Source organism: Anas platyrhynchos, chromosome 1 (assembly GCF_047663525.1).
Source record: "Anas platyrhynchos isolate ZD024472 breed Pekin duck chromosome 1, IASCAAS_PekinDuck_T2T, whole genome shotgun sequence".
In the NCBI taxonomy this organism is placed as follows: Eukaryota; Metazoa; Chordata; class Aves; order Anseriformes; family Anatidae; genus Anas; species Anas platyrhynchos.
In genome coordinates, this window is record NC_092587.1 from 74338456 (window position 1) to 74358256 (window position 19801).

Genomic DNA, 19801 nt, shown 5'->3' on the forward strand with positions numbered 1-19801 from the left:
CAGAAAAAAAATAAATCCCATAGCTGTATGGTCATCAACATGCGATATATTAAATCACAAAGACTTGAGCTTTGGCACTGGTGAAAGCTTTTTAGGCATTCCAGGAATTCCTAGGCACGCTTTGTCAGGCAACGACTCTGCAATCGCCATCTACTTGTTAATCTACTTGTCTATCAGGGACCTTTTTCCTGAACAGAAGACGGGGCAGGTACAACCACAAAGACTTTATGGTGGCTCCCAACACCACGGATGAATAGGGCGAGGGCTGAGCGGGCTTCGGGACCCCGCTGAGGGGCGAGGAAGGGGCAAGCTCCCACCCTCTCGCGGCCCGTCAAGACCACGCAGCACCAGGCCTACAAAATGGCGGCTATTTTGTTTAGGCTGCGCGGCGCCGGGCGCTCGCGGAGGCGGAGTGTCGGCGCGTCGCCCTAGCAACTGCGCCCCCCACCCCCTGCCGTCACCGCCTCACGGAAGTCTAGCCGCTGCGCGTCCCGTTTCCTAGGGAACGGCCCCGGAAGGGGCGGGGCGGGGCAGGGCAATGGCGGCGGGCGCGGCAGGTGCGGACTGAGGGGCTGTTCTGCAGGTGAGAGCGGGGCAGCGTTGTGCGCCCCATCGCTTGGCCCAGCCCGCCTTATCCCGCTCGGCCTGGGGGCTGCCGCCACTGGGGGAGGCGCCCGGCTTCCTTCCCGCAGGCGCTATCGCTATATATCGTGCTGTCGCGGCCCTTCCCGTGACCTTCCTGTGAGGCGGGTGCCTAGCCCTGGATCTCCCTGCGCGTCCGCTCCTGGAGGGTAGAGCTAGTGGGGTGGCTTAGAGACGTGGCCTGCAGGTTTTGAGGTTCGTTCACGTTTTTACAGCGTGCTTAATTAAAGCTTTTGTAGCATTTAACGCGTTTCCTTTTGAAAGGAGGATTCTATGCCATGCTGACTAATTCCTGAGCTTTTAAAACCACAGCAAGATGGTATGTGGCACTAGTGAGTCACTGACTGTGATCCAGATGTACTTCAGCTCAAGTAAATTAATCCTTTTGCTTCATTTATTTTTGTTTTGGTAGTGTCTAGAAGGCCCAGCGACAGCTCATCGCCATGTAGAACTATATGTTGTATAAGCACACAAAGAAGTCCCCAAGTCTGCATGTGCTCTTTTCCATCTGTTTATTTAGGCTTGATTTCAACTTGTTTTACCACCAATGTGAATGAAAAATAAGTGGGCCTAAAATGCTTCAAAACCAAAGCCTAGTAGTAAACATCTGCCTTGTGGAATTTGTCAATTTAAATAGACTAGAAAGGAAAAAGTGTGAGCGCTGCATCGTGGGCTGTGGCTCTCAGGAGGAGGGAGACTGAAGGGGAATGCCACATTCAGTTGTGGGAGATCTCTTGGGTTGCCTTAGTTGCAAAAATCGTCTTGATTACCTTGATTACTCATCTCTACTGGTGTAATTACTGCATTTTTGAGTTTTATTTTTTTGGTGGAAAATTATAAGTGGAGGGAGCAGTAAATGGTGTTATGTGCATGCATACCTCTGCTCTCTCCCTCTTCTTGCATGGCAGCTTTTGTTCTTGGGAGAGGCATGTGTCAATGAATGTGCCTTGGGCTCAGATTTTCTGCTGAATCAGTACTCTTCTGTAGTGGATTTCTTGGTAAGATAACTGAAAATTCACTAGGCTGCAATTTTAAAACTCCTTTGTGGAATGTACACAACAATTGAAAGTGCTTATGAGAGCTGTCTTCCCCTGACATTAGTATTATCATTTTCTCATGATAGTGCTGTCAGAAAAGCTTCAGCTTGTCCTTTGGAGAAGTAGCAATTCTAGGTGATTGGCTTGTCCTCACACCTTCAGTGCATTTGTTATGCATTTATTTCCATCTCTAGACTTGGCTTTTTTTTTTTTTTCTTCCAAATAGAAAGAGTAAGGCTGTACCACAATATATATGAGGATGGGCAAAAATAACTTGAGCCTGTGGGAATAGAAATGTTGTTTTTGCAGAGTTACATTGTTTAGAAGGAGGGAATGTGGTACTGAGATATGCTTACAGTGATAAGAAAGTTTAGCAGGCGACCTAGTAAAATGCAGACAACCAGTCTCCTTAGGACAATTAGGTGAAAATCACAGTGTCAAGTCAGATAAGTGAAGAAACATTACCACTTCAAGCAGTAAAAATGTCAAAAGAAATTTGAAATTTAACAGGCTGGCAACTGAAGACTATGCATTGTTTGTGAAGCATCAGATAGATTGTGAACCTGGATTACCCACTCAGTGGGGAAACAGGGGAGGGTCCTGCCATCAAAAGGTATATAAACTGTGTTTTGGAACTAGTAAATGCGCTCTCTCCTGCCTGTGGGGCGCCCGCCATTGCAATCGCGAATAAATTACTACTTCACTGAGATCCTCGCCTGAGCCTAAGTTATTGGCTACGGAGTGTTTCTCACAATTTGGGGGCTCGTCCGGGATCCAGTCAACTACTGGGGAGCCCCACCGCCGCAGCAGCAGGAAGGCATGCCCCGCTGATTTCAGCGGTCCTGTGCATCGACGGTGGCGGTTCTGCGGAAAGCTGACAGAGGGCCCGAGACTGGTTAAAGAGGCAGGATCCGTGAAGTAGTGGGGAAAGGAAGAAGGTAGGCACTCCGGGTTTTTAAGAATCGATCCGGTAACTCTGTGCACAGACCAAGGTAAGAAATATTAAGTATTGCCTTGGGGGTCGGGTATCTGGTGTATGGTAAGCCCTTGCATGGGGAAGTGCTGGCACTACACCAGGGGAATCTGGTGTACGGTAATCCTTGCACAGGGAAGTGCTTGGAAGTACATCAGGGAATCTGGTAAACTCAGGTGTGCGGTAACGCTGGCACGGGGAAGTGCTTGGCGGTACACCCCCATCTTTCAGTACGTTGGTGTGTGGTAAACTGCAGAAGGGAAATTTCTGTAGCACATACTGGCGAGGCTTAGGAAAGATGGGAAAATATGAGTTCCAGGGGACAGGGAGATATCCCTGGGGGAGTGCCTACTAATAGTTCTTCCTGAAGAATGATAAGAAATTGGAAACATAATCCCAAAATTAGAGGGATTGTAAAAGAAAAATAATTTTAAAAAGGTTAAATATTGTGTATCAGTCTGGACAAAAGAACCAATTAAGGAAACAGCAGTATTTTGGCCAAAATACGGGTCTGATGAAAATTCAGGCTTTAAATTTATGTGTAAACAAGAAGATTCCTTTTTTTAGAGAAGGAGCCAAGTCATGCTCCCTATAATCTTAATATTGAACTGGTGACAGCAGCAGTCACTCCAGGAAGGGAGACAGGGGCTGTAATTAACACTGTCCCTAAAGAAGGATCGTACTCTAGGCTCTGGCAAGAATTAGAACAAGGTAGAAGAGATATTGAGAATTTTGCCTTCCCTGATACTAACAGTACTAACAATAACTGTGTATCCTCTTAGGTGAACTACCCCCCCCCTCCTTACCAGCAGAGAGGTTAGAACTTTTAAGAAGGAGAGGAAGTCTTTATTCAAGGACCCCAACAGCCTAGTTGAACAATTAGACCAGTTCCTACGACCTGACTTATACTCTTGGGGGAGGGAATTATGTCTATAAGTATGTTGTTTACAGGGAAAGAAATGGGAATGATCAGGAGGAGAGCTGCTATACAAGAATGGGAAAGAGCTCATCCTCCAGGACCAGGGGTAATACCGGCAGGGCAGAAATACCCACTTGCCAATCCTGGCTGGAATAATAATAGTGTGCAACACAGAAATCATATGAGAGACTTGGGGTCAGAATGAGAAAGTACTTGGGGATGAGACCTGAGGACCCAGTATCCCAAGGGCTCTTGAAAGTTCATTGTGTGATTAAAGCCTGGCAAAATACGCAGAAAATGCTTTAGAAGGTGGGGGGGATGTAGTGAATGGTCACTGGGGGACCCTCCTGTGGGAGGCCCTGGAGGCGTGTGTCTGGAGGGGAGATAAGAAGGAAAAAAAAAAAGAAAAAAAAAAAGTGAAACTAATGGTATTGACAGTGCAGCGGGTAGTGAAGCAGAGGGTTAGAGAAAGAGGAAAAAATCTTCAGGGGGAGTCAGGGCCAGGATGGAAAGGAGAGGAAGAGAGATGAAGGAATGGCAGGCAAAGAAGGCTGCCTGTGTTGTGGCCTGAGTCCTAGCAGAGACAGGCTTTGATAAGATGTTTTAAGTGTGGCCAGGCTGGCCACTTCGAATAGGAATATCTGGAGTGGAAGAAGGAGGAAAGAAGGAAAATGGCATGAAATATGCTATATTGATATGTTGTTTATCTTGGAGGGAAAAGGTATGGAATTAAGTTGGACCCTGACTGAGCCTTTGGTGCTGGTATTAGAAAAGTACAGGCTGGAGAAAGATAAAGGAAGTGTTAAAAGGGTTGCTGAAGGTGTTAAAGGTGTGGCATGTAGTATTTAACAGAGCTGTTTGAAGTTGAATGAGCAGGGAAAGATGATGTAGGCATTATCTAAGTAACAGTCTGGAAGTTTTGGTATATTTGCATATTTGCTGTGGTGTTTGGTCAGTTTCCCAAGCATCGGGGAGGGGGACGGTGGGGGGGAACAGCCTGCTCCACCAGGGGCCTCTCCAGCGGCCGCAGGGGGGCTTCGGCTCCAGCGCCTGGGGCGCATCCTCCCCCTCCTTCTGCACTGACTTTGGTGTCTGTGGAGGGGTTTCTCGCTCTCCCAACTGCTGTTGAGCAGCAGGTTTTTGTTTGTTTCTTTGTTTGTTTTCGTGGATGTGCTCTCACAGAGGCACGGACTGTGTTGCTCATGGCTTGGCTCTGGGCAGCAGTGGGCCCCTTTGGGGCCAGATGAAATTATCCCTTACCTGCCACGGGGACGCTTCTGGGTTTTTCTCACGGGGGCTGCCACTGCAGTTTCCTACCCCCCCACTCACAGCCCCCGAACCTTGCCATCAAACCCAATACACTGGGGAACAGCTAGGTCATTACTGACTTGTAAAGTATCAGGGATTAAATTAACTAATGAAACCCTAAAAAGTGATGGGGGCAGAAGGGGCTGGGATAACAGTGCCACTTTTGGGGGATACCAAGCTGAGACCAGGGGATAAAATGATCACTGGGTAATTATTGTATGTACCCAAGGCAGGGATTAACTTGTTGAGGAGGAATTTGATGATTAAATTGGGCGTTCAAATAGTAAATTGTTAGACTGGAATAACAGTGTTATTAATGGAGTGCTCTCAGGCCCTGAGAGCAAACATACATGTATATCCACCTCTGACTGGAAAGACCCTGAAATGGGGGTGGAAGCGACAGTATAGGTGGACAATTTTACCTCAGGGGTTTACAGGGCCACCTATCTATTTGGGTAAGTTCTAAAAAAAAAAAAAAAAAAAAAAAAAAAAGGTTTTGGAGCAATTGCAACCTCCCAAGGAGGTATTAATGTTAACAAATATGTGGATCGTTTTCTATTGTCAGGACAGGAGAAAAGAGTTGTGAAGAAAGCTACTAACAAGCTATTCAACATTCTGGGAAAGCAGGGCTTGGGAGTATTAAAAAAAAATAAATAAATAAATTACAATATGGAGAAAGAGAAGTCAGGTATTTAAGGCATCTAATGTCTGAAGGAAAACAGAATAAATGCAGAGAGGATTCAGGGAATTGTTGAAAATTAAGAAAGAACTAAAAAAAGTTTTAAAAGAAAGATTTTTTAAGGAATCAGGAGCCATGAAGTCTGAAGGAAAATGGATACTCCCTGATGGGAGAGAAATGCTGAATAAAGTGATAATGAGGCAAATATTAACTGTTTTACATCAAAAGAGTCATTGGGAGGTGCAAGCAACGTGTGATGTTGTGCTAAGAAAGTATGTCTGTATAGGAATATACACTTTAGCGAAGCACATATGCAGAGGATGTACTATATGTCAAAAGGTAAATAAAAAGGTCTTCTGTAACCCATCTAGAAGAGGATGGGAGCCAGGGGTTTGACCTTTCCAAAGTATACAGGTAGATTTTACTGAGTTACTTGTTTGTCCTAATTGACCACGTGACTGGATGGGTGTAAAGCTTTACTGCAAGGGTTAAAGCAGGCCTTAGAGATTGAGTGGGATTTTCACAGCCCCTGGCACCCCTCCTCTTCTGGGAAGGTGGAGCGAATGAATCAGACATTAAAGAAGCAATTAACTAAACTAGTGTTAGAAACCCAGCTTCCTTGGGTAAAATGCTTACTCCTACAGGTTTAAGAAGCACCAAGAAAAGATATAGGAATTTCACCATATGAGATGCTGTTCAGATTGCCCTATCTGGGCAGAAGGGATGAGATACCACAATTCAAAACAAGAGAGTTTTCTTAAGAACTGTATTCTGGGGTTGTTCTGTTCTTTGTCATTTCTCAGGACCTGTGGGTTGTGGGCTCAAACCCCACTTTTGGAATTTCCCATTCACCACCATCACCCAGGAAACCGGGTCCTGATTTGGACCTGGAAAGAGTCAACTCCGGCCTGAATGGGAAGGACAATTACTAACCACTGAAACAGCCGTAAGAACTGCGGAAAAAGGTTGGACTCACTATACTCGAGTGAAGGCATCTGTCAACGCTAGTACCTGGGATGCTGTTCCTACAAAAGACTGGTTGGAAGTTGAAATTGAAGAGAAAAATCTCATAGTGGACTCTGAGCAGGATGAGCTTACAATTGTAAACTAACCTTTTATTTTCACAGGTAACTAACGTCTGTGACTTGTGATTGAGAGAAAGAACAGACCTATAGCGAATTGCAGTGCTCCCAAGGGGGGGGTTGTTATAGTAGTAGTGTACATCTTATTTTTTTTTTTTTTGGTATCGATAATTATTTGGAAACCTAAGGTTTAAAAATAATGACAGGGAAAAATTGATTACTAATTTTGTTTTTAGTGATTCTAGGCCTCAGAGAAGGCCTCGGTCAATTGGCAACTTGGAAAAGGCATGACCAGATAATAGCAAAAACGGGATACCCCGTCAAAATATGGGTGACTGTGACAGAGGGTTATGTACCACATTCTGTCACGTTTGATGTTTGTGAGGTGTTAGCTTGTGGAGATTTAAATGCCCAACGACAATTGAGCAGAGAGAACAAATAACTGGGAGAGACCCAACAGCCAGATTGAGAGCAGCTGTATGGAAACAATCCTCTATTGCCATCAGAGAAAGGGAGAAATTCAAGGAGAAAACAGGAGAGAAAACAGGAAGCCCTCTGAAATGTGTCAGCTCAAACAAGGTATGGGGATGTGAATGCCTGGATAGAATGGGTCAAATATACTGTCCAGAGTCTCAACCGTAGCTATTGCTATGCTTGTGCCTCGGGATGACCGATTGCCCAGATAGTGCCCTTCCCATGGGGGTGGACCAAAGACTCCCAAGGGGTGCAATGTATGATTGCATTGTACCAAGAAAAGACTGCCTGGGGAAATGAGGCCTGTAAGTCTCTCTTTGCTGTTCCTTGCATGATAACAGTATCACGGTTCCCCCTGCATTCTCTACAGCTATAGGTAACCATACAGCTTGCCTCTCACGGCAGGGTGTGAGTGCTACCTGGCATCTGGGAGAATTTGCCTTGTGCTATCAAGGACTTGATGGGAAACTGCTCAAGACTAGAGATCCCCAGGGCAGATCTCTGGTGGTACGGTGGAGGGAAGATCTTACGGTCCACCCTACCATCTAATTGGGAAGGCACTTGTGCACTTGTTCAATTAGCTATACCCTTCACCCTGGCATTTGAAAGAGAAACATCACAAATACCCAGAAGAAGTAAAAGAGGCTTAGGAATATCATTTTATGATAGAGTATACATAGATTCTATTGGTGTTCCTAGAGGAGTTCCAGATGAACATAAAGCCAGAAATCAAATTGCTGCAGGGTTTGAGTCACTGTTCTGGTGGGTAACAATCAATAAAAATGTGGATTGGATTAATTATTTCTATTATAATCAGCAGAGATTCATCAATTATACCAAGGATGCGATGAGAGGAATCGCTGAACAACTAGATGCCATCAGCAAAATGGCTTGGGAAAACAGGATAGCATTAGATATGATGCTCGCAGAGGAAGGAGGTGTGTTTGTGTGTGTAATACTGAGCAACCATTGTTGCACTCTTATACCCAACAATAGTGTCCCAGATGGCTCGGTAACAAGAGCATTGCAAGGGCTTACCACCCTTGCCAGTGAATTGGCAGAAAAAAGTAGGCATATTTACATCCTTGATCGTAGTTGGAGTTTTGACAGCCATTGGTTGCTGCATTATCCCCTGTGTAAGAGGACTAGTACAGTTGTTAACTGAAACCTCACTATTGAAACAAATGACCATGGAGCTACCACCTTACTCAGATAAGGAGGGAATGAGGAGATGGAAAGCAAAGAAGAAGAAGTCTATCAAATTACACCTTAGAGAAAGGTTTTGCAAAAATCAACAGTTTATAAAAAAAGAAAAGGGGGGAATTGTGGGAATAGAAATGTTGTTTTTGCAGAGTTACATTGTTTAGAAGGAGGGAATGTGGTACTGAGATATGCTTACAGTGATAAGAAAGTTTAGCAGGCGACCTAGTAAAATGCAGACAACCAGTCTCCTTAGGACAATTAGGTGAAAATCACAGTGTCAAGTCAGATAAGTGAAGAAACATTACCACTTCAAGCAGTAAAAATGTCAAAAGAAATTTGAAATTTAACAGGCTGGCAACTGAAGACTATGCATTGTTTGTGAAGCATCAGATAGATTGTGAACCTGGATTACCCACTCAGTGGGGAAACAGGGGAGGGTCCTGCCATCAAAAGGTATATAAACTGTGTTTTGGAACTAGTAAATGCGCTCTCTCCTGCCTGTGGGGCGCCCGCCATTGCAATCGCGAATAAATTACTACTTCACTGAGATCCTCGCCTGAGCCTAAGTTATTGGCTACGGAGTGTTTCTCACAAGCCCCCAGAATAAGGCAGATGCGGATAAATGAGCAAGTTCAGTGGAGGATTGCCCAGGGGCTGAAGTGCTTGTCCTTTGTTGAGGAGCTGGGGGAACTGTGTTCCTTTGGCCTGGAAAAGAGGTGACACTTGTGGTCATGTAATTGCAACCTTCCTGTACCTGTAAGGAGGTTTTCCAGAAAGCATAGTCAAGCTGCTTGGGGTGCTGAAGGGTGGGAAGATGGGAAACAACAAGCACAAGCTAAAACAAGGGAGGTTCGGGCTGAATCTGGAAAAATCTTTCCCCCATGAGGGTAGTTGAGTGGTGAGACAGGATGCTCAGAGCAGCTGTGCTGCTTTTGTCTTTGGAGGTTTTCCAAATGTGCTTGGATAAAGCTGAGAGCAGCCTGGTCAGACCTTATGCCTACCCCACTTGGAGCAGGAGGCTGCACTAGGGACCTCTTGAGGTCCCGTCCAACCACAATGATCTTGAGATCCTAAGGGAGGGGAAACGCCGATGTGGACAAGTGAGAGAGATCTAGTATAGAAAATGACACCTAGGTGTCATAAGTTGAAATACAGCTTGTGAGGACTGTTTTAATAACCTTAGGTCTAGGAAGTCTGCTTTCAAGGGTTTATTGATACCAGCTTATTGCCCCTCAGCAGCTAGAGCAGAAGGTAAAATCACAGCTACATGGAATACAGAGAAGACAATAAAAAGTTGTTAATGTTACTTTGGTTCTTCTCCTTACAGTACAGCACGCTGTTCCTTGTGTGAGAAACACTCCGTAGCCAATAACTTAGGCTCAGGCGAGGATCTCAGTGAAGTAGTAATTTATTCGCGATTGCAATGGCGGGCGCCCCACAAGCAGGAGAGAGCGCATCTACTAGTTCCAAAACACAGTTTATATACCTTTTGATGGCAGGACCCTCCCCTGTTTCCCCACTGAGTGGGTAATCCAGGTTCACAATCTATCTGATGCTTCACAAACAATGCATGGCCTTCAGTTGCCGGCCTGTTAAATTTCAAATTTCTTTTGACATTTTTACTGCTTGAAGTGGTAATGTTTCTTCACTTATCTGACTTGACTTGACACCGTGATTTTCACCTAATTGTCCTAAGGAGTCTGGTTGTCTGCATTTCACTAGGTCGCCTGCTAAACTTTCTTATCACTGTAAGCATATCTCAGTACCACATTCCCTCCTTCTAAACAATGTAACTCTGCAAAAACAACATTTCTATTCCCACAATTCCCCCCTTTTCTTTTTTTATAAACTGTTGATTTTTGCAAAACCTTTCTCTAAGGTGTAATTTGATAGACTTCTTCTTTCTTTTCTTTGCTTTCCATCTCCTCATTATCTCCTTATCTGAGTAAGGTGGTAGCTCCATGGTCATTTGTTTCAATAGTGAGGTTTCAGTTAACAACTGTACTAGTCCTCTTACACAGGGGATAATGCAGCAACCAATGGCTGTCAAAACTCCTACAACTATGATCAAAGATGTAAATATGCCTACTTTTTCTGCCAATTCACTGGCAAGGGTGGTAAGCCCTTGCAATGCTCTTGTTACCGAGCCATCTGGGACACTACTGTTGGGTATAAGTGCAACAATGGTTGCTCAGTATTACACACACAAACACACCTCCTTCCTCTGCGAGCATCATATCTAATGCTATCCTGTTTTCCCAAGCCATTTTGCTGATGGCATCTAGTTGTTCAGCGATTCCTCTCATCGCATCCTTGGTATAATTGATGAATCTCTACTGATTATAATAGAAATAATTAATTCAATCCACATTTTTATTGATTGTTACCCACCAGAACAGTGACTCAAACCCTGCAGCAATTTGATTTCTGGCTTCATGTTCATCTGGAACTCCTCTAGGAACACCAATAGAATCTATGTATACTCTACCATCAAATGATATTCCTAAGCCTCTTTTACTTCTTCTGGGTATTTGTGATGTTTCTCTTTCAAATGCCAGGGTGAAGGGTATAGCTAATTGAACAAGTGCACAAGTGCCTTCCCAATTAGATGGTAGGGTGGACCGTAAGATCTTCCCTCCACCGTACCACCAGAGATCTGCCCTGGGGATCTCTAGTCTTGAGCAGTTTCCCATCAAGTCCTTGATAGCACAAGGCAAATTCTCCCAGATGCCAGGTAGCACTCACACCCTGCCGTGAGAGGCAAGCTGTATGGTTACCTATAGCTGTAGAGAATGCAGGGGGAACCGTGATACTGTTATCATGCAAGGAACAGCAAAGAGAGACTTACAGGCCTCATTTCCCCAGGCAGTCTTTTCTTGGTACAATGCAATCATACATTGCACCCCTTGGGAGTCTTTGGTCCACCCCCATGGGAAGGGCACTATCTGGGCAATCAGTCATCCCGAGGCACAAGCATAGCAGTAGCTACGGTTGAGACTCTGGACAGTATATTTGACCCATTCTATCCAGGCATTCACATCCCCATACCCTGTTTGAATCTCAAATGTTTGAACTGCCACATTTCAGAGGGCCTCCTGTTTTCTCTCCTGTTTTCTCCTTGAGTTTCTCCCTTTCTCTGATGGCAATAGAGGATTGTTTCCATACAGCTATTCTCAATCTGGCTGTTGGGTCTCTCTCAGTTATTTGTTCTCTCTGCTCAATTGTCGTTGGGCATTTAAATCTCCACAAGCTAACACCTCACAAACATCAAACGTGACAGAATGTGGTACATAACCCTCTGTCACAGTCACCCATATTTTGACAGGGTATCCCGTTTTTGCTATTATCTGGTCATGCCTTTTCCAAGTTGCCAATTGACCGAGGCCTTCTCTGAGGCCTAGAATCACTAAAAACAAAATTAGTAATCAATTTTTCCCTGTCATTATTTTTAAACCTTAGGTTTCCAAATAATTATCGATACCAAAAAAAAAAAAATAAGATGTACACTACTACTATAACAACCCCCCCTTGGGAGCACTGCAATTCGCTATAGGTCTGTTCTTTCTCTCAATCACAAGTCACAGACGTTAGTTACCTGTGAAAATAAAAGGTTAGTTTACAATTGTAAGCTCTTATCCTGCTCAGAGTCCACTATGAGATTTTTCTCTTCAATTTCAACTTCCAACAAGTCTTTTGTAGGAACAGCATCCCAGGTACTAGCGTCGACGGATGCTTTCACTCGAGTATAGTGAGTCCAACCTTTTTCCGCAGTTCTTACGGCTGTTTCAGTGGTTAGTAATTGTCCTTCCCATTCAGGCCGGAGTTGACTCTTTCCAGGTCCAAATCAGGACCCGGTTTCCTGGGTGATGGTGGTGAATGGGAAATTCCAAAAGTGGGGTTTGAGCCCACAACCCACAGGTCCTGAGAAATGACAAAGAACAGAACAACCCCAGAATACAGTTCTTAAGAAAACTCTCTTGTTTTGAATTGTGGTATCTCATCCCTTCTGCCCAGATAGGGCAATCTGAACAGCATCTCATATGGTGAAATTCCTATATCTTTTCTTGGTGCTTCTTAAACCTGTAGGAGTAAGCATTTTACCCAAGGAAGCTGGGTTTCTAACACTAGTTTAGTTAATTGCTTCTTTAATGTCTGATTCATTCGCTCCACCTTCCCAGAAGAGGAGGGGTGCCAGGGGCTGTGAAAATCCCACTCAATCTCTAAGGCCTGCTTTAACCCTTGCAGTAAAGCTTTACACCCATCCAGTCACGTGGTCAATTAGGACAAACAAGTAACTCAGTAAAATCTACCTGTATACTTTGGAAAGGTCAAACCCCTGGCTCCCATCCCCCTCTAGATGGGTTACAGAAGACCTTTTTATTTACCTTTTGACATATAGTACATCCTCTGCATATGTGCTTCGCTAAAGTATGTATTCCTATACAGACATACTTTCTTAGCACAACATCACACGTTGCTTGCACCTCCCAATGACTCTTTTGATATAAAACAGTTAATATTTGCCTCATTATCCCTTTATTCAGCATTTCTCTCCCATCAGGGAGTATCCATTTTCCTTCAGACTTCATGGCTCCTGATTCCTTAAAAAAAAATCTTTCTTTTAAAACTTTTTAGTTCTTTCTTAATTTTCAACAATTCCCTGAATCCTCTCTGTATTTATTCTGTTTTCCTTCAGACATTAAATGCCTTAAATACCTGACTTCTCTTTCTCCGTATTGTAATTTATTTTTCAATACTCCCAAGCCCTGCTTTCCCAGAATGTTGAATAGCTTGTTAGTAGCTTTCTTCACAACTCTTTTCTCCTGTCCTGACAATAGAAAATGATCCACATATTTGTTAACATTAATACCTCCTTGGGAGGTTGTAATTGCTCCAAAATCTCTTTTTTTTTTTTTTTTTTTTTTTTTTTAGAATTTACCCAAATAGATAGGTGGCCCTGTAAACCCCTGAGCTAAAATTGTCCACCTATATTGTTGCTTCCGCCCCCATTTCAGGGCCTTTCCAATCAGAGGTGAATATACATGTATGTTTGCTCTCAGGGCCAAAGAGCACTCCATTAATAACACTGATATTCCAGTCTAACAATTTACTATTTGAATGCTCAATTTAATCATCAAATCCCTTCCCAACAAGTTAGTCCCTGCCTTGGGTACATACAATAATTACCCAGTGATCATTTTATCCCCTAGTCTCAGCTTGGTATCCCCCAAAAGTGGCACTGTTATCCCAGCCCCTTCTGCCCCCATCACTTTTTAGGGTTTCATTAGTTAATTTAATCCCTGATACTTTACAAGTCAGTAATGACCTAGCTGTTCCCCAGTGTATTGGGTTTGATGGCAAGGTTCGGGGGGTGTGAGTGGGGGGCGTGGGAAACTGCAGTGGCAGCCCCCGTGAGAAAAACCCAGAAGCGTCCCCGTGGCAGGTAAGGGATAATTTCATCCGGCCCCTAAGGGGCTCACTGCTGCCCAGAGCCAAGCCATGAGCAATACAGTCCCTGCCTCTGTGAGAGCACATCCACGAAAACAAAGAAACAAAGAAACAAACAAAAGCCTGCTGCTCAACAGCAGTTGGGAGAGCGAGAAACCCCTCCACAGACACCAAAGTCAGTGCAGAAGGAGGGGGAGGAGGCGCTTCAGGCGCTGGAGCCGAAGCCCCCCTGCGGCCGCTGGAGAGGCCCCTGGTGGAGCAGGCTGTTCCCCCCTCCCCGATGCTTGGGAAACTGAACAAACACCACAGCAAATATACCAAAACTTCTCGACTGTTACTTAGATAATGCCTACATCACCTTTCCCTGCTCATTCAACTTCAAACAGCTCTGTTAAATACTACATGCCACACCTTTAACACCTTCAGCAACCCTTTTAACACTTCCTTTATCTTTCTCCAGCCCATACTTTTCTAATACCAGCACCAAAGGCTCAGTCAGGGTCCAACTTAATTCCATACCTTTTCCCTCCAAGATACTGAAGCAACATATCAATATAGTATATTTCATGCCATTTTCCTTCTTTCCTCCTTCTTCCACTCCAGATATTCCTATTCGAAGTGGCCAGCCTGGCCACACTTAAAACATCTTATCAAAGCCTGTCTCTGCTAGGACTCAGGCCACAACACAGGCAGCCTTCTTTGCCTGCCATTCCTTCATCTCTCTTTCTCTCCTTTCCATCCTGGCCCTGACTCCCCCTGAAGATTTTTTCCTCTTTCTCTAACCCTCTGCTTCACTACCCGCTGCACTGTCAATACCATTAGTTTCACTTTTTTTTTTTTTTTTCCCTTCTTATCTCCCCTCCAGACACACGCCTCCAGGGCCTCCCGCAGGAGGGTCCCCCAGTGACTGTTCACTACATCCCCCCACCTTCTGAAGCATTTTCTGCGTATTCTGCCAGGCTTTAATCACACAATGAACTTTCAAGAGCCCTTGGGATACTGGGTCCTCAGGTCTCATCCCCAAGTACTTTCTCATTCTGACCCCAAGTCTCTCATATGATTTCTGTGTTGCACACTATTATTATTCCAGCCAGGATTGGCAAGTGGGTATTTCTGCCCTGCCGGTATTACCCCTGGTCCTGGAGGATGAGCTCTTTCCCATTCTTGTATAGCAGCTCTCCTCCTGATCATTCCCATTTCTTTCCCTGTAAACAACATACTTACAGACATAATTCCCTCCCCCAAGAGTATAAGTCAGGTCGTAGGAACTGGTCTAATTGTTCAACTAGGCTGTTGGGGTCCTCAAATAAAGACTTCCTCTCCTTCTTAAAAGTTCTAACCTCTCTGCTGGTAAGGAGGGGGGGGGGTAGTTCACCTAAGAGGATACACAGTTATTGTTAGTACTGTTAGTATCAGGGAAGGCAAAATTCTCAATATCTCTTCTACCTTGTTCTAATTCTTGCCAGAGCCTAGAGTACGATCCTTCTTTAGGGACAGTGTTAATTACAGTCCCTGTCTCCCTTCCTGGAGTGACTGCTGCTGCCACCAGTTCAATATTAAGATTATAGGGAGCATAACTTGGCTCCTTCTCTAAAAAAAAGGAATCTTCTTGTTTACACATAAATTTATAGCCTGAATTTTCATCAGACCCGTATTTTGGCCAAAATACTGCTGTTTCCTTAATTGGTTCTTTTGTCCAGACTGATACACAGTATTTAACCTTTTTAAAATTATTTTTCTTTTACAATCCCTCTAATTTTTGGGATTATGTTTCCAATTTCTTATCATTCTTCAGGAAGAACTATTAGTAGGCACTCCCCCAGGGATATCTCCCTGTCCCCTGGAACTCATATTTTCCCATTTTTCCTAACCCTCGCCAGTATGAGCTACAGAAATTTCCCTTCTGCAGTGTACCACACACCAACGTACTGAAAAATGGGGGTGTACCGCCGAGCACTTCCCCGTGCCAGCGTTACCACACACCTATGAGTTTACCAGATTCCCTGGAACTCGTGCTTCCCATCTTTCCTAACCCTCGCCAGTATGTGCTACAGAATTTTCCCTTCTGCAGTGTACCACACACCAACGTACTGAAAGATGGGGGTGTACCGCCAAGCACTTCCCCGTGCCAGCGTTACCGCACACCTGAGTTTACCAGATTCCCTGATGTACTTCCAAGCACTTCCCTGTGCAAGGATTACCGTACACCAGATTCCCCTGGTGTAGTGCCAGCACTTCCCCGTGCAAGGGCTTACCATACACCAGATACCCGACCCCCAAGGCAATACTTAATATTTCTTACCTTGGTCTGTGCACAGAGTTACCGGATCGATTCTTAAAAACCCGGAGTGCCTACCTTCTTCCTTTCCCCACTACTTCACGGATCCTGCCTCTTTAACCAGTCTCGGGCCCTCTGTCAGCTTTCCGCAGAACCGCCACCGTCGATGCACAGGACCGCTGAAATCAGCGGGGCATGCCTTCCTGCTGCTGCGGCGGTGGGGCTCCCCAGTAGTTGACTGGATCCCGGACGAGCCCCCAAATTGTGAGAAACACTCCGTAGCCAATAACTTAGGCTCAGGCGAGGATCTCAATGGAGTAGTAATTTATTCGCGATTGCAATTGTGGGCGCCCCACAAGCAGGAGAGAGCGCATCTACTAGTTCCAAAACACAGTTTATATACCTTTTGATGGCAGGACCCTCCCCTGTTTCCCCACTGAGTGGGTAATCCAGGTTCACAATCTATCTGATGCTTCACAAACAATGCATGGCCTTCAGTTGCCGGCCTGTTAAATTTCAAATTTCTTTTGACATTTTTACTGCTTGAAGTGGTAATGTTTCTTCACTTATCTGACTTGACTTGACACTGTGATTTTCACCTAATTGTCCTAAGGAGTCTGGTTGTCTGCATTTCACTAGGTCGCCTGCTAAACTTTCTTATCACTGTAAGCATATCTCAGTACCACATTCCCTCCTTCTAAACAATGTAACTCTGCAAAAACAACATTTCTATTCTCACACTTGAGAGTGTAAGGGACTTTTTTTTTTTTTTTTTTTTTTTTTGAGACTTCTATTTAGTTTGCAGCTGGTGATTGAAGTGATCCATGTCAACTCTCCCACTTCAAAACAAAGTTAAAAATGTAGTCTTGGTTAGAAGAAAAACAGTCTGTGCTCTATGCTTTTTTCTTTTTTTTCTTTTTTTTTTTTTCCATAAACAGCACCCAGTAAACGTATGACAGTGATTTCTGTTGTTACTGTGTTTAAGGAGAGACTTGAGCTATGCATCCATTCATTAAAAATGAATTGGTTGGGGAGCATGGAAAATCCTTGTAACTAGAGTTGTTTTGGTTTGTAGCAGTTCAGTTGACAAATGTGGGCTGTCAGTCTGAACCTAGGACGTTCTTTTCCTTGTTTTTTTAACATTGATTTACTTCTTCTATCTTTCTGAAGTTAAAGTGCTCTCTAGGTGCCACTTCTCTTCCCCTTTGACTGTCCTGTTTTTTTTTTTCTCTCCTTATGTTATCCATTTCACATCTTTACACTGTTCTTTGCTAACAGGTTGATCTTGCTGTAGGATAATGGCAGGAAAAGTAAAGTGGGTAACTGATATAGAAAAATCTGTGTTAATAAACAACTTTGAAAAAAGAGGCTGGATTCAGGTGGCAGAAAATGAAGACTGGAATTTTTATTGGTAAGTACATTAAAATAGCAATTTCTAAATTTGTGAAGTATTTTAATATCTTCTGTTAATACCATTAGTAATATAACAAAATGCATATTTAAAAATCAGAGATGCACACATTAACTTACTGAAGTGTTTCTAAGTGCATAACATTGTTTCATTACTCCTGTAATTTCTTATGCTATTGCTGATCTGTTGTTGAGATTTGTATTAGTAGATTTCTCCTCTGGCTGTGTAGGCCTGCTAAAGTCATTAGGTCTCCTTGAGACAGGAGGTCCTATCCGCATGGATCCTTTCCCATGCTAATGACCTTGTATGTCTTTCCAGTTTCCCAAAGGTTTTGTCAGGCATTGGAAAGTCACTAACCTAGCAAGATGACAATCGCTTCTGAGGACGCCATTTGTAAAAACACCCGGGCAAAGGCTGTAGCCAACGTGTGTGTTTGTTTGTTTCGTTTTGAAATGTGGTATCTGATTTTATTCATATTTCTTGTATATAGTAAGCTGTAGTATACATACAGTAAGCTGTATGTAGCTATAGTAAGTTTTCCTGTACTGTAGGAGGGCTTTTGTGGTCCAATTGGAATTTTTGAGTGTATCTTTACCTAAATTTTCTGACAACCTGATGTAAGCAAAATGATCAAAAAGTACGTGGTTCCAATATATGATACAATATTCTTTTATCAGTGTAGCAGAAGTTTGCTCTGTTACCAGAGTGCAAGCTCTTGTAATAAAAGCCTTGAGAACTGCACTTGACTTCTCCTCATAGTAAAAAGTTTATGCAAACTAATTTTTCAACATTTCAGTGCTGAAAGGTGAATATTAAATTAGACAAACTCCATTACCTTGATTTAATACAAGACTGCAGTGCTGTGCTAGGATACAGTAATTTATTAAATGGCAGAAACAGTACCTCTTCAGGTAAGCCAAGCCATTTGTATTGTCCCTTTCCAGTATGACAGAACGGCACTTTATACTGCTGAATGTACCTTTTGTTAACCACTTATTTAAATGAGTAGGAATGTAGTAATCTGCTTGTGCTTTTGGAATGCAGCTGGAGGGAGGAGTAGGGGAACAGGACACTCATGCAAACTGTTGTGTTACTTGTTTTGTTTTGTTTTCTTCCTGAAATGATAACATAGCAGATTGATAGCATTCAGGAAATAATCTTAAATTTCCAGTGTGACACCTTTAGTACAAAAAAAAAAAAAAATCTTTGTATTTGTGGCTCTGCTCATATCTTTAGTGAAAAATGAAGTAGATAACTGATTTGATGACTTGGTCACCACAGCTCTCTGCTGTGGCATTTATGTATGCTTTTAGCAAGATGTTCATGTACTTGAAGTACTTTGGAATTCAGATAGCAAGGTAGTCAGTATGAGGTTATATTTTTTTAAGAGGAAACCTGAGCTTCCGGAGAGCAAACCAGTAGGTTTAGAAAGATGCCTCTGTAGTATTTAGGTGCATGTCAGTCATTTGTAGGCCCTGCTGGGATTTGACCTGTCTGTCATCTACAAGCCAGAGTCCACTAGGGCCAAGCTGTCATCTTACTTGCCTCACAGTCTGCCTAAATTTGAGTCTCAGAGGGACTGAGACAACCTCTGGCAGGATTTCATTTGGTCTTGCTAACAGGGGTTCAGAGTATGTTGTATTGTCACTGCAGCACTATATAGAGCAATGTAAGAGAAGTGTGAAAGAGGGAGAAAACAGTGAGAGGGAAAAGATGAAGTAAAGGTAACACTATTACAACTTTGTCCTCTTGGGTTGTGTTTCTTGAGAAAAGTAATTTGATATCTGTTTTTGCCTTCAGGATGAGTGTACAAACAATCAGAAATGTTTTTAGTGTGGAAACCGGTTACCGCCTTTCTGATGACCAAATTGTCAATCATTTCCCCAACCACTATGAGCTGACCAGAAAGGATTTGATGGTAAAAAATATCAAGCGATATAGGAGAGAACTTGAGAAAGAAGGAAGTCCTCTTGCAGAAAAGGATGAAAATGGAAAATATATTTATTTGGGTATGTGGTTCTTATCAGCTTTAATCTTGTTTTCTGTGTGGTCAATGACCCGTTGGCATTGTAACTTGAAACAGTAACAGAACAGCACATTAATGTACAAATTATTCCAATTTACACATTGCTAGTTTTGTGCAATGAATTCAGTAAGAAAAACTGCTGCTTGCAAGAAGTATGTGCAACCAAAGCTGCCTGTTTTTTCCAGGTTGCTTTTGGAGACCTAAAATTGATGTGTTTTGGACACCTAAAATTGATGTGTTTGAATCATCGCATAAATCTAGTTGCAGCCCAGCTTGATTTTCTGAATTTCTGAAGTGTTCCAATGCTGAAATGACTATCAG

General features: G+C 43.4%; 1 protein-coding gene across 6 annotated transcripts in view; it reads left to right on the top strand.

The window, feature by feature from the left end:
• Window positions 1-446: 446 nt before the first annotated feature.
• Window positions 447-19801, top strand: part of TTLL1 (TTL family tubulin polyglutamylase complex subunit L1) — a 31863-nt gene continuing 12508 nt past the window's right edge. Inside the window, exons 1-3 of one of the 6 annotated variants that reach the window (XM_027450058.3) lie at window positions 447-583; window positions 17322-17454; window positions 19255-19463. In XM_027450058.3, the coding sequence (XP_027305859.1) occupies window positions 17342-17454; window positions 19255-19463 (322 nt within the window). In that variant the 5' untranslated portion in view covers window positions 447-583; window positions 17322-17341. Of the gene's footprint in view, window positions 838-17321; window positions 17455-17772; window positions 17882-18250; window positions 18366-19254; window positions 19464-19801 lie in introns of those variants that run through there. The other 5 variants (XM_027450059.3, XM_038173498.2, XM_027450061.3 and 2 more) reach the window with 5 other exon arrangements.